Consider the following 13,908-nt stretch of genomic DNA (forward strand, 5'->3'; position numbering starts at 1 on the left):
TTCTGTGACTTTGCACGAGGTCTCTTTTCAGCTCCGTGTGTGAATGGCAATGAAAGAACGTTTTACGAAACATGATGTATGTCTTCCGCGATTTTTTTTCCAACGCATTCGATCATATCTTTCGAGATTCCGCTAACATTTGTCAAAATCCAAATTTAATACGTACACTTTAATATTAATTTTAATTGCGCATTGTAATAAATAATAAAAATTTTTAACTGTTTTACATTTACAAGCACATTTTATAATAAAAATTATTATATTTAATCATATGATATATGTAAACAATGCCATTGTTCCTTAAATTACGCGAGGGCCTATATAAATAATTAATATTGTTTTTTCTACTCGCTGCCGCTTAAAAAAAACATCTTAATCGGAGATCTAAATGAAGGTATATTTTCGCTATGATAACTATAAAATTTATTTACGACCGTAAATTGATGTACAAATTTTTATCTCCGCGTATAATTTTTCGTCGACTTGTTTTTTCCGGTTTGGTGTAATGTTTTAAGCTATCTTACGTAGCGATCTTTTGTAAATTGAATCGAGATCAGTGATACTTTCCATGCGAGGCTGGCGATGCGCGACGACGCGTAGTAAGTAGACGATCGTGTAACGGACTTCCGATTGTCATGCGCAACGTCACCTTTTGTGCATCATGCTTCGATGAATTTAAACCGAATGCCGTTCGATGAAAATACGCGAATACCCGCTAGAATCGAAGCGCCGTAAATTATAAAAATTGACGTTATTAATCTCGTGCAGTGCTGGAGAAAAATTGAAACAGATTCAATAGAAATATTTATTTGAAGGATGTATCTAAAAAATTCTATTAAAAAATGTTTTGCATCGTAAATATTTAAAAAAAAGCAAATAGTATTTCAACATTTATACAGATATTCATTTTACATTTGGAGATGGACATGAATAAATGAATTTTCTCTCTCTATGTTTTATCTCATCCATTTTCTCCAGCACTGATTCCGTGTAGATGCGCGTGGTGTGAAATGATCAATCAACTTTTGTTAGTTATATACATATGTAAATTATATCACGTGCTTTCTGGTACGTGTTGGGTGTCATTGACATATGAAGTTTTAACTTAGATTTTACAGAAGTAGCACACGAAACAAGCTTGTCGTGTTTTCTACTTAAAAAATATTACTAGTCAATTAATGTAAACACGGTGGTGCGAAATGCTGTAGCTGCCACACGAAATAATTACATAAAAAAAAATTAGTATTAAATGAACAATTCATTATTTCGCATATAAGCAAAAATCTAAAATCTTGAAAGAATTTGATAATCTTAAACATATAATTTGCTTACATAAAGAAACAAAAATGTTAGCAAATTATATATTTAAGATTATCAAATCCTTTCAAGGTTTTGTAATTTTGCTTGTATATGAAATAATGAATTGTTGATTTTTTTTTTTTTTTTAGCAATTATCGGGGAAGTTCTCACAGCGTGTGATTTGAATATTTTTTAGAGCACTTGGAAAAGGTCAAAAAATGGAGATGTACTTGTAGTCATTGATTACGTGCGCACGTATCTAATTGTCAGGCTCGAGTACACGTTTATCTCTCGGTGCTGCGCATTATCTACGCCTAATGATGCGTTGCGTTAGTCGTACGTACGCGTTATGCCAGCTTATCTTGCGCTTTCAAAAATTCGGATCAATGCACCGTCGCGTCAAGTCAATGACTCTGCGAACAAATAAACAGAGAGTGAACGCAGCCGAGTGTGAACAACCGGCTAAGAAGTGTCTTTCCCGGTGACGTTTAATTTTTTCCCCTGAGCATAAGAAAATAGCGTTATTTCCGTCGTACGCGTAATACTTTTGTCGCGAGTTTTTTTTTTTTTTTTTTTAATCGTAATGTCATTTACGAGAGAAGTATAAACTTAACGATAAATTTAAGAAGAAATTTAATTTAATTTAATTTGAGCCTTTTTATCGAACGTGTATAATTTGAGGTTGCTTAATTAGCATCATGATCTCTTCCTAATGGCACCTGTCACCGGATTTCCATAAAATCGCATATGCAGTTCGCGCTATGCACGCGAACGAAACTGTTCGCTTACTTTCGCGACCTCATTTCACGACTCGATCGAACATTTCATCTCTCGGGCGGTTCGAAATAAAGTTACTCGGTTTTTCCATGGTGCGAATGTAACGCGAGAAGCATCCAATTCGCAACTTTCACGAGAAATTTGCAAGTGAATCGCGATCCTTCGATTGATCACGTTCGCATATACAAGTAAATGAATAAGCGTCGAATATTCTGGAGAACATCATTTTCCATCGATCAAACATTAAAAGAAAAAAAGAAACATTTAAATGAACATGGGCCAGGCAACGCTTGGTTCTTGAAGAATTTTTATTGTGAAACAAAAAGTGTCAGACAAAAATCGTGTGATCTGAAAGGGGATTTAAATACTTAATAGTAAAATCAATTTTCGAAAGAATCAATTTTTTATATGATTCCAATTTTTAAATGATAGAGTTATATGATTTTTGTCTACATAATATAATTTGTATAGTTATTCTGCATAAAAGTGCTAAAGTTGAGCTATCAAAAAAATCAAGTACATTTTATGCTTTATTCCAACACATTTCTGCATAAAATCAATTGCTTCTTTTTCGATATATATATATATATATATATATATATATATATATATATTTATTTATTTATTTATTTCACTGTTTCACGATAAAATTCTTTTTATCTCAGAAACTAAGTTTTTAGATTTAAATTCATACTTTACGCTTAATCGACGAGAATACGTCCCTAGAATATTCGGCAATTATTTATTTACACTCTGTATATTTCTGTCAATCTTGATATATAAAAAATTAATATTATTTTATATATGAATATTATAAGGCTACACAATTTTGTTATTAATTACGCTGTAATATTTTCATCGATAAAACGAACGAAGTGGTCGTTCTCTGGCCATCGACCCTACTCTATTGTTAAAATTCGAACGAAAATCGATTTAACAGCGTCTATTGAAGAGCGTCATTTTAGCTTTTCAACTTGACTAGCGATTTCGAAACGTTATCTAGACGAGCGTGCGGAAATGACAGTCTGTATCAATCTATTGGTAGAGCCGTGGTATCTTGTATAAATGATGATAAGCAACGGACAAATGTATCCAGCATATTGTACACTTGGATTGTTGTCGCGTAGCAAACCTGAAGCTAAAATCAGACTACGCCGCGCTGAAGATTGAGGATTGCGAATCGAAGATTAGAATTCAACCATTCGGATAATTATAATTCTAATTCGTTTCGCTTTGATTGGTTGAATTCGCAATCCTCAATCTTCGTTCAATTCGCAGTCCTCAAACTTCGGCGCGTGGTCTGACACGAACGTACCGAGGAAAATTGCGACGCGAAGCATCGAAACAGCGAACGCGGATTCTTAAGCGTGAAGCTGCAATTTCGAAACGGTACGATTTTTATCTGGAAATCCGCGTTGCGTCCTCTCCCGCAAAGGGAACGGAAGTATAGAACCGAAGTAGAACACTCGGACACGCAAGACGAACGTCGCGGCAAGTGTCCTCGTAACCATTTCGCCAACCCTTTATCGCGCCTGTTTCAATTCATAGCGATCGATATGTATTACATTCATCATCAAAAATTATAGGTCTACTTTTTTTTAGCTAAACTTCTCGCACAGTTCAGCTTTTCTCTTTTTAATATAATAAATAGGACTCGCAATGTTAAAAATAAATGAAACAACATCGTCATAGTTTTGCCGAAATACTATTTCGAAATTACATGCGCAAACGGTTATGAATATTTTATAAAAGATCAATACTTTTACATCTACTTTTGTAAATATACCTAACATGATTGCAAATTATAATTTTTGCGCAAGATTTCGTCATATAATTTAATAACTGTCCTATCGGGAGATCTGTATCGATCGGTGTCCATCAATGTCAGAAATTGTTCGATCGTTAACGTATACTTTAAGCGACCCGTCGCGTCGTGCCTCTCGCGTGCCTTTTTCGAATGTAGACCTAACTAAAGAAGAGGGCTAAAGTGCTCGACCTGGTTCAATCGCAACGGAAACGCGCACCGTTTGTTTCACCTTGAACCGCGACCATTTCAACTCGCGCGGCACCCTGATCCCATTAACGCTATATCCGCGAAGCCTTATGCAAAAATATATAGAACTTCTCTTTCTCTCTTTGCTACATACCTCACGTGAGGAAGTTCCGTTTCAGTCGCGATACCACGACGATGTGCGAACAGGGTAGCTCAGTCAGGACGAGGATAGCGTTGTTGGAGGGTGAATACTTATTGAACGCAGGCTACACTTTCGCCAATCTTGGGAGTGATCGTGTGCATCGGTCGAGTCGCCATTCTGTCGAGAAGAAAACAATTTATATAGTATCGGTTCACCTATTCTTCCATTATGGAGAGATCGCCGGAAAAATCGTTCGCCATTGTCTCCTCGATTGTTTCAGACATCAAAAATATTTTTTAATTGGAATTTCATAACGTAACGTTAACGTTGCAATTTTGTAATGAGGCTGAAGAGCCAAGTGAACGAAACTGTTCGATTTCATCCACGCGATTACTTTCGCTGCAGCAAATAAAACGGTCAGCAGCAAAAGTGGTTTAATTCACTTTTCCAATAACTTGGAAAAATTGAACATTATTTATTCGGTTACGTGTAATAGAATATTATTTTATGTTCAATTTCAAGATTTAAGAATTTCTCTTGAATTCTTGCAAAAGTGAAATAATTCCTTGAAAATTGGAAATTTATTAAAATATAAGAACTCGTAATTGTCATGCAAATACGATGTCTTGTTTTGATCTCGTAGGATTATTTATTGAATTTTTCTTTTCTCTCAGGGAAGAAGATGGCACCGGTTCTGGGCGTACCGCCTCCGCCACCGCCGGCTCCTCACATGGGACCAGACGGCCTGATCTTGCCGAGAAAACCGTATAACCCTTGCCTTATCTCCACTAATCATAAGGACCTTCACAGGGAATTACTTTTCAATCAGAAAATGTAAGTCGAATCGCTTCAAAATTTTAGCTTCCAGTAACAAGCGAAATTATCTCGGCAAAATAACAAACGAAATTTTTTATAGTGGAGATAGATTATAATTTTTTTTTTTTTAAGGTCAATAAACACATTCTTTATTCGAGTTAAAAGCATAAATTAGAAACGCTTCGTCTTACTGTTCCTTTTTTTCTTCTGTCGGAATTACTATAAAATTAATCGCAGGATGCTTTAAATTTCCTTTCTTAAGATTTTTTTGATACAAAATTTTCTCTTGAATTGATTATCTATAGTTTCTCCGAATGTTTTTACAATTTCATTAATTCTATAACGGTAAATTCTTCACGTTCAGGCAAACATTCTTTTATCTGCGCGGTCTGCGAGGCCGGAATTTCGAAAGATCCCTAAAGTAAATACTTTATCGCTTCTCTGCCCCCGCGCACGTGCAGAATTAATTAATATATTAATTAATGCCGCGAGTAGAGGTAATATTCGCAATGAAAATGGAAAGCCGATTAGCCGCGTGTAAAAACTTCCTGATGAAAGCTGGCACCACTATATGCAACAGATTTATTTTTATTGCGCGCGAATCCGAGCGTGCGATCGAGTATCGGAGATCGTGCGGAGACCACCGCGCGTACGTCTGAGAGTTTCGCCTCTCGTGGAAACGTTATTTCTCGCGCGATTACGCTATTTTCGATCGCGGTCAGGCCGCGATATATAATCAAACGCGTTTTCCACGTTAATTCCTTGTTTACGTCTAATCGGTCTACGCGCGGCCGCACTTGTACGGCATGCCGCACCTGCGATTCTTCACGCTTCGATGGAATTAAGCGGTTCACGCTTACCGACTTTTACCTTGGCACGTAATTCACGCCAATTCGCACGCGTGGTTTTTCCACTTGCGATCGAGACAACGTAATCTTACGGGCGCGTTCCTATCTCGTCTGTAAAATCAACGCGTACATCCTTATTTTTATGCGCGCAAAAATCTTCATGCGTTTCATTTGCTCGAGAACTTTTTAAATTCTCATTTACATGCAATTTCACATTCGATATTTACATTCCCCAAAAACACTTCACCTTTTATATCTTTCGCTGGAAATTATTGTTACATAATTGTAGCGGCCAAAGCCGCTCTTGTTTTTTAATTAGAGAGGATTGACCTGAATACACTAAATCTCAATTAAGCTTCCCTTTCTTTCTGCAGTGGCAAGAACGTCTTGAACCAGAAGAGCGAGCTGCAACGTGCCCTGGAGAAACAGAGGGAGGCTGCGTCGAGGAGGGAGGCTGAGAGGATCCGCGAGGAAAGTTACAAGGACGATCCCAGGACTGCCTTGCAAAGGGCGATCGAGCAGAGAGCGAGACACATTCAACTGACGGTAATCCGAGCACAATTACCTAATCTTTTTCTTTGAAATTATTATATCCTTAGATTTCAGATTCTGACATCTGAATCCTTACGTCTTCAAATCCTCGAAAGAGACTATTTAGTTTTTGAGTTTTCGTATTCTAAGAGAACTCATTCAATTCTAATCCTCAAAGATCATCGTTTAACACCTTTACCCTCATATTTTTTAAATCGGAACATTCAGTGTATTTTTCACTGAAAAACAATGAATAGTTTTATTTTGTCAGATATATTTATTATAAAATATCAATCAGTGATATATGCACTGTTTTTCAATGGTAATACACTGATTTGGTCGGTAAGAGTGCCATCCTCTCAATCAGAATCACTGAAAAATAGTAAATAATCAATGATTATCACAGTTATAAATACAACATTGCAACTCAATAAGATTTCATTGATTCAGATTTAGAGAGTGGAATTCTTAACTCTTAAACACAACATTGAATCTGGGAGACTCTATAGGAAATTGCAATCGTTTTCTATGTGAAGAAGGAATGAGAAAGAAGGTTCGGGTTAAGAGGAGAAAAAAAGTTAGACTTCTTCATTATTGTTCGCGACGTTAATCCGCTTCAGAGCTTTTAAATAGAATTCAAACGGCACGGAAGTAAAGTTTTTTGTCATCATATTTCTCTTATTACATAATTCTAACTTTAAAAGAAATAACAATGCCATAATTTTTTTCTTTTAAGTATCACTCTTTAATTTTAAAACGTATTTTAAGGTCCTTAAAAGTTTTTTGTTGCTATATGATTTAATTAAATAAATGAATTTTTTTACAAATCTTTATTTTTTTCACTTAATGATTTTTCCTTAATAATTTCACAATAGATCGTTTTTCGGCAATGCCGTTTATCCAATCATAATTTTGAAACTCTAAACTTTCATTTTAAAAAATTTATTGAAAAATATTTATTGCAATCAAAGTTATTCTCAACATTGGATCTCTCCTCTTATGCTGTGTTTAAGAGTTGAACTCTGAGAGCTTTAAATTGCCGACCAAAATATCTCTGACTACGTATTTCGTTTTTTCTCAAAATTACAGAAAACGCATAAATATTCTATAATTTCTGTAAAATAATGCAGTTCAATTTTTTTTTCTGTATTCTTTCGAAATTTGCAACTGGTGATCAAGCTAAATTCCGCATACGTTGATTAAACGAAGACTAATCTTTTTGTAGCAGGAGCAATCGCGGACGACGACGGAGCCAAGCAATCTCCTGATAACGGCGAGGGCGAAGTTGAGGCCTCGCACCGAGTCCCAGTGAAGCTGGCGAGGATCGAAGATCGCGCCCGGGTGAAGGAAACGATCCGCTCTAAAGACGACTCGTAATTTCACCCTTTGGCGCCTTATCGATCATAATCAATGTACATATGCATAACCCGATAACATTGGCACGAGGATTATTAGCGGCGTCATTTGGCGCGCGTCGAGAAGCGCGTGTCGAGAGGCGCGTGTTGCAACGGGCGTTAAGTCTTAATAGGCGTTAAGATAAGGCAATGAGACGTAATAACGAGCGCGCGTATTTGATCGCCATCGCGAGCGCAAGGAGAGGGTCGCTGGGGAGAGGGGAGGTTCTATCTCGATAATACTTATTGTTAGCGCGCCTCATCGTCGCGCCAATCCGCCGTAAAATCATTCCCAAACAACGCGAAGGACCAAACGACGTCGCATTGTGTCTTGAAGATTAGGACACTATCTTTACGACGTGTCAGGGTTTAGGCACCGTAAATTATGGTGTCGTATTTGCGTATTGCTCTGGATCAAGTGGCACACAAATGATTCTCATAAAGCGCATCGCATATCGGGTGTCTCGATGTATGTACAACAATACAATCAGCAACCAACCACGTGTCTTCGTTTAATAGTAGATGAGCGTATGCCAAGCTTAGCTTGACGACCAATTAATATGTCGGCGCGATAACGTCATTATATATGGTAGTTATCGTAAATACGGTAATCCAGTTATATTGTACGTGTGAACGTCGACTCGGATATAATAACCGGCGTATTTTTTCTTATAAAAACGGAGATTCGTCGCGAGGACATGATAGTAACACAGTAGGACAGATCGACAATAGATAGTAGCGGTAGACGGCGAGATATAACGCGAAAGAATTTATTCGTGGACGACGTATTGTCGGCAAAAACTGTCTCTGGTCCGAGCCTTTGACCTTAAGCGATACGTAACGCGTTCTCTTTAATTCGGAAACGTTCAAAATTCATGTTACAAAAATGACGCCGATGGAACATTCGTCCCCGCAATGATAATAAAAACCATTAATTCGCTACGGGCAAAACGATACCATGGTACCAATCGCTCGAGCACGAGTTAGGGCATCCGCGATACGTATCCACGTCTCTGGACGAGTTCTTTTCGTGCCGAAAGCGCGACGATCCCTGCCCTACCCTCTTGAAAGTCCACGATCCTCGACGCGATTTCGGGCACGTAGAAAGAGTGTATTTTGTACGAGGTTTAGCTCGCCGACGGTGGCATTATTTCGTCTTTATCTTCGATTGGAAACATCGTGGAACAAGCCTCTTCAAGCTAAACTATAATATAGACGATTTCACGAAAGCAAAGTGTATAACTAATCGTACGATTCGTTGATAAAGTTGTCGCGGTGACTTCCGACGCCACGAGTTAGCGCAACTGTGACGACAAATCATTTGGAATTTCCAGATCTTATACGAATATAACAAAATTTGCATCGTTACGATTGTATGGAAATGATGCCACCTGGAAGTAAAGGTAGTTTCCGCGAGGAGACGAAAGATAAATGAGTCGGGACCCCGCGGGACCATGTGTTCTTATACTTCGTTACACGGTAATGAGAACGAGAAATCCGACGTCTGCCTTGCATAGTAACAATTATTATTAATCGTATTTAAGTATCGAATCGACGTTTAATATTAACTGTATTTCGTGGCTCATTATGTTTGACGAATCCTGCGAAGGGGCGTGCAGCGCATCTTAGGTCAAAAATAATGTAAGCCGTTAAATTTGTTACAACTTTAATTTACCAACCTGGATCCACATGAGGATCTTATAATATGTAATTCGCGCTTAAGTAAGGAGATATATCCGTATATCCAACCGATAAAGGAGCCACAAATGGAGGATACTTTCGTTTTCTTTTTGTACAGTTGTCACATGTATGTATATGCTAAGTTTCTGTCGTTTTAACATAAACTTAATCATGATATATTCAGGACCTTGAGAGATCGTCGCAATGATAAAATCTCGGATTCCAAATATATTTTATTCAACACTAAACATCAACCCCGTCATTTCCATTTCCAACGTGTAAGGAACCAATAATAAAGTGGATAAAATAAAACGTTGCGAATACAACGAATACAAACCCTCTTCTCGAAGTACACATATCAATAGAAAAAAAGAAACAAACCGCGAAAATGTATCCCTAAGACGTACATGAAAACATCTGGTGTATAATAAATGTTGCCGGTACATTTTTACCATTCATATCGGAATTCATAATATCGTCACTGCGATGTTTTTATGAGAAAAAACGAAATTACGGATAGTACATCACACTCAGAAATGCCATATTACTAACGTATTACAATGATTACTGTTATCACATCGCACATCGTGAAATACGATGCTTTGACATTGATGTTACATCGAGATTAAAATACACCTTGATATCCGATAATAATTCACATAAAACAACGACCGACTTTAATAATCGTCACCGCGGGAGATGACTTCTTTACACGTAGGACGCAGAACGAGGGTATGCTCGAACTGAGCAGTGTAACAGCCCTTGACGTCGACCAACGGCGGATACGCTTCCACGGCGCCTTTCTCACAGAGATCCTTCAGCGCCATTTGGTACTTGGTGCAACCGACGCGGTCCAACCAGCGCTTGCAAAAAGCAAGCGTACCTGAAACGCAAATATACATAGAATGATGAGTATGCTCGAATGCTGAGATCACGCTGTTATTACTTTTTTAAAATAATAATTAAATATTTTATAAAGCTTCTCTCTCACCGAAGTGCTTGTTAATAGTGTTGAGAAGAGACTTGCTGCTCTGCAGTCTCAATGGCACGAAACCGGCGTCGAAACTCTTCATGTAATGCGAACATTCCATGTCGTCGTGAACAACGCCTCTACCGGTAGATCCAAAGGTTTCGATCGCATAAAATTCGTTCTCTTCCATTCGGATCGCCTCGCCGCCTCTGACTATCGGCACCGTTTTCCCGGCGTGTATACGGTAAGGTGAAATCGAGTGGCCATTTAGATTCCTAATCGATTTTACCTACAAAAAAAATTTAATCCACTGATTAAATCTTTATCGCATTTAACATTGACGTTTATTTTTAAATATTTCCGTAATTAAATGTCAAATTAAAATTTAAACACTTGCGATTAAACTCGGAACTTCATATATTCTTGCAGCCTTATATCATTAAAATCCGTAAAAGTATACTTACTATTAAAGATAACAAAGTTAGTCATAAATTCCACTAGTAAGAAAGGTTTACTGATTACACTTTGCCGATCTCAGTATGATAAGTTTGTTTTCAAATATTTTTAAATATCAAATTAAAGTTCAAGTTCTAATTAAACTTGAAATTTCATACATTCTCACAGCTTGATTCGTTAAAATCAATTAAGATAGCTGTTCAAAAATAACAAAGATAAATCCAAATAGTAAGCAAATAATTCTATATTTCGTACCGGATACGTCTTGCCATCCAGTTCCACCTCGTATGATTCCATAACTTCCTGAATAGCGGCACCGACGTCGCACAGTTGCACATCGATACCGGCAGCCTTGATACCGGTATTGGTGGCATCGCGAACAGCCTCGATCAACTTGTCGTACTTGGGATTGAACGTCAAAGTGAACGCGCAATCGATGATACGTCCGTTGATGTGAGTACCGAAGTCGATCTTAGTGACGTCGTCGTACTCGAGTACGGTTGGATCACCGGCGTTCGGAGTGTAATGAGCCGCGCAATGGTTGCGGGAGCAGCCGGTCGGGAACGCCAATCCGGCCAGGAGGCCGTCCTCCCCTATCAGTTTTCGAGCGGTTTCCTCCAGCTCGTTACAAATCTCTATCATAGTCATTCCTGGCTTGATCTGTGAAATTCATTAACTCATTAATTTCCGATTTTGTTTTATTTTAATTTTGAAAAAGCTTTAACAAACTATTTTAAGAAAATACTTGTGTACAGATACAAAAAAAAAATTAGAGAAAATGCTGTCCTATAAATAGGAAAGAACAGATTAAAGAAAAATATATTTGTAAGAACGATCAATTTATATTGCTTATTCAAATATATTTCGATGTTTATTCTAAAATATTATGTAAACCATGTTTAAGAATTGAAAACTCAAGTTTTGCGAGAACATATCTAGTTCTCTTACCCATTTCATGATATGCTTTCTGGTTTGTCGATGCGCCTCGGCCGCCTGTCTGGCCTCATTGTAAATATCGTTGTGCATTCTGTCGAGAGCGCGCGCCTCCTCGCTCGTGAAGCGCATCTTCGCCATTCTGTCGTCTATCCCAGCGGATCCGTGAATCATCACTTGTCCCACTGGGAAATTACCATCTGGGAATAATTCTGACACGGGAATGCTCGGCGGATCTGTCTGCTGCTTAACGCCACCCTTATCTTTGGGTTTGCGCTTCTTCTTCTTTTTCTTCTTGGCCTCCTCGCTCTCACCATTGTTCTCGGTCACCTCAGTGGTGCCTAAAAATTTTTATCAAATTTGTTATTACTGTCAAGAATCATTTAATGTTGATTTTGTAACCTGTAGTTACAAAAGTATAGAAGAACTAGAAACAGTTAGATGATACCTTCGGCCACTGCTTCATCATCCTTAGGCTTATCTTCTTCCCCTTCTGGCACATCTGCACTAGCTTCTCCAGCACCTGTACGAACATATCTAATATTAATATTTTATATAGGATCAATAATACAATTTCTCATTAAAAACTAAAAACACATATGAATTGTATAGAGTTCAAAACTTATAGTTAAACATAAGTTTAGGAAAAGCCAAGAAAAATAATGCTCCATATGTTAGAAAAGCAAAATATGTATTTTTCCTACAATTTGTAGTATTTAAATGACGTACAACTTGTCTCGAGCTTATCACTTTCAACTCATATTTACACTTAAAAAAAAATCGACAACAGCACGCATAGAGAAAAGGGTCAATTTGTCAACATTTCGGCCGGCAATTGTCAACATTTTACATAAGTACAAATTGTTTTCACGCCACGTTGCATTTTTGGGAGAAGAAATATCCAGCCTTGAAACTTCTCAAGCTCACTGCTCCATTTCAAATATACTCAAGTACATATTTCAGTGAACGACGTATTCACTTCATTCGTCGCAGAACGTTTAGGCGCGAGTGAATCGTTCCGGCGACCTCGCGACCGGCTACATCTACAATTCATTAAATCGTCAACCGGGAAAACGCGTGCCGCGTGAAATCGAGGCGTGACACTCGGGGAGAGATCCATCACTTAAGGACAACACTCGAACAGAACGCACCGGCCTTCTTCTTCTTTTTTTTCTTCTTCTTCTTCTTCGAGGCCTCCGCCGCTCCGGTCTTGTCCTCGCCGTCGACGATTTCGTCGACCTTCTCCTCGTCCACGAGTTTCTCAGCGGATTTGCCGACTTCGTCCAACACGGCAGCCATTTTCGGTAATGTGACGGCTAAACAATGCCGCGGCGTACGGAACTCCGCCGCTCCGTCGCAACCGCGTAAAAAAACGTGTGCGAGAACCGGAATAGGATTACCGACCGCCTGCCGGGTAACGAGCATTTTTACCGATATTATTCCGACGCAAGGTAAAAGCGCGAGAAATTTAAAAGTTAATTTTGATCAAGATTTGATGTTTACAAGAAAAGTATAATTTACATTACACGCATACAATACTGTATAACAGTAGTTCAATAATTTATTGTTAGTTTTGTGTTATATCATTTTACAGAGGTAATAAAAATTTTTTCGGCGAAAAGAAAAGCACAAAATTTTCTTAAAACATTTTCATTGAATAAATTGTATAAAATGAATTGGTTGACAAGGAAAGTAGCTGGATATTCTTTAATTAAGTTTTATCTTTAAAAAAGAATGTTGTTCCGATTACGATGGCATTTTGAGTGTCCAAATGTCTCGATTGACATTAAAACACGAAAAGGAGTTGACATAGTACAAAAGTTCACTTCTTCAATTTTTCAGGAATGTGAATTTAACATTGAAGATTTAGTTATGGAATTGCGAGTGGGCAGGAATACTTGAAAAAGATATTAGCTCGCAATCCCAATCGATATCTATGCACGGACGATCGCCTTGCCGATGTTTTCGCCGCGCAGCATGCTGATGAAAGCGTTGAACAGATTCTCAAAGCCTTCGGTCATTGTCTCGTGATAACGAAGTTTACCCTCGCGTATCCATCGCAAATTCTG

The 13,908-nt window shown here is 38.0% G+C and overlaps 2 protein-coding genes across 2 annotated transcripts in view; one reads left to right on the top strand and one right to left on the bottom strand.

The window, feature by feature from the left end:
* The window catches only part of LOC105198925, a 50,384-nt gene extending 40,656 nt beyond the window's left edge, over positions 1-9,728 (top strand). The window contains exons 4-6 of the mRNA XM_011165780.3: positions 4,886-5,045; positions 6,250-6,421; positions 7,632-9,728. Of these exons, the coding sequence (XP_011164082.1) occupies positions 4,886-5,045; positions 6,250-6,421; positions 7,632-7,718 (419 nt within the window). The 3' untranslated portion in view covers positions 7,719-9,728. The remainder of the gene's footprint in view (positions 1-4,885; positions 5,046-6,249; positions 6,422-7,631) is intronic.
* Positions 9,698-13,197, bottom strand: LOC105198926 (methionine aminopeptidase 2). Its single transcript, XM_026138758.2, has 6 exons — positions 12,991-13,197; positions 12,288-12,362; positions 11,855-12,180; positions 11,162-11,566; positions 10,472-10,739; positions 9,698-10,363 (listed from the first exon to the last, which is right to left on the bottom strand). The coding sequence occupies exons 1-6, from the start codon at positions 13,136-13,138 to the stop codon at positions 10,158-10,160; spliced, it is 1,428 nt and encodes a 475-aa protein (XP_025994543.1). The 5' UTR covers positions 13,139-13,197; the 3' UTR covers positions 9,698-10,157.
* Positions 13,198-13,908: the final 711 nt, after the last annotated feature.

This window comes from Solenopsis invicta, chromosome 15 (genome assembly GCF_016802725.1).
Source record: "Solenopsis invicta isolate M01_SB chromosome 15, UNIL_Sinv_3.0, whole genome shotgun sequence".
NCBI lineage: Eukaryota > Metazoa > Arthropoda > Insecta > Hymenoptera > Formicidae > Solenopsis > Solenopsis invicta.

Excerpts from the sequence above, each read along its gene's own strand:
- LOC105198926 (XM_026138758.2), bottom strand. The coding sequence starts at position 13,138 with ATGGCTGCCGTGTTGGACGAAGTCGGCAAATCCGCTGAGAAACTCGTG. Across the intron at positions 12,181-12,287 it reads TGATGAAGCAGTGGCCGAAG|GCACCACTGAGGTGACCGAG; the intron begins GTATCATCTAAC and ends AAAAATTTTTAG. Across the intron at positions 11,567-11,854 it reads GAAAGCATATCATGAAATGG|ATCAAGCCAGGAATGACTAT; the intron begins GTAAGAGAACTA and ends TGAATTTCACAG.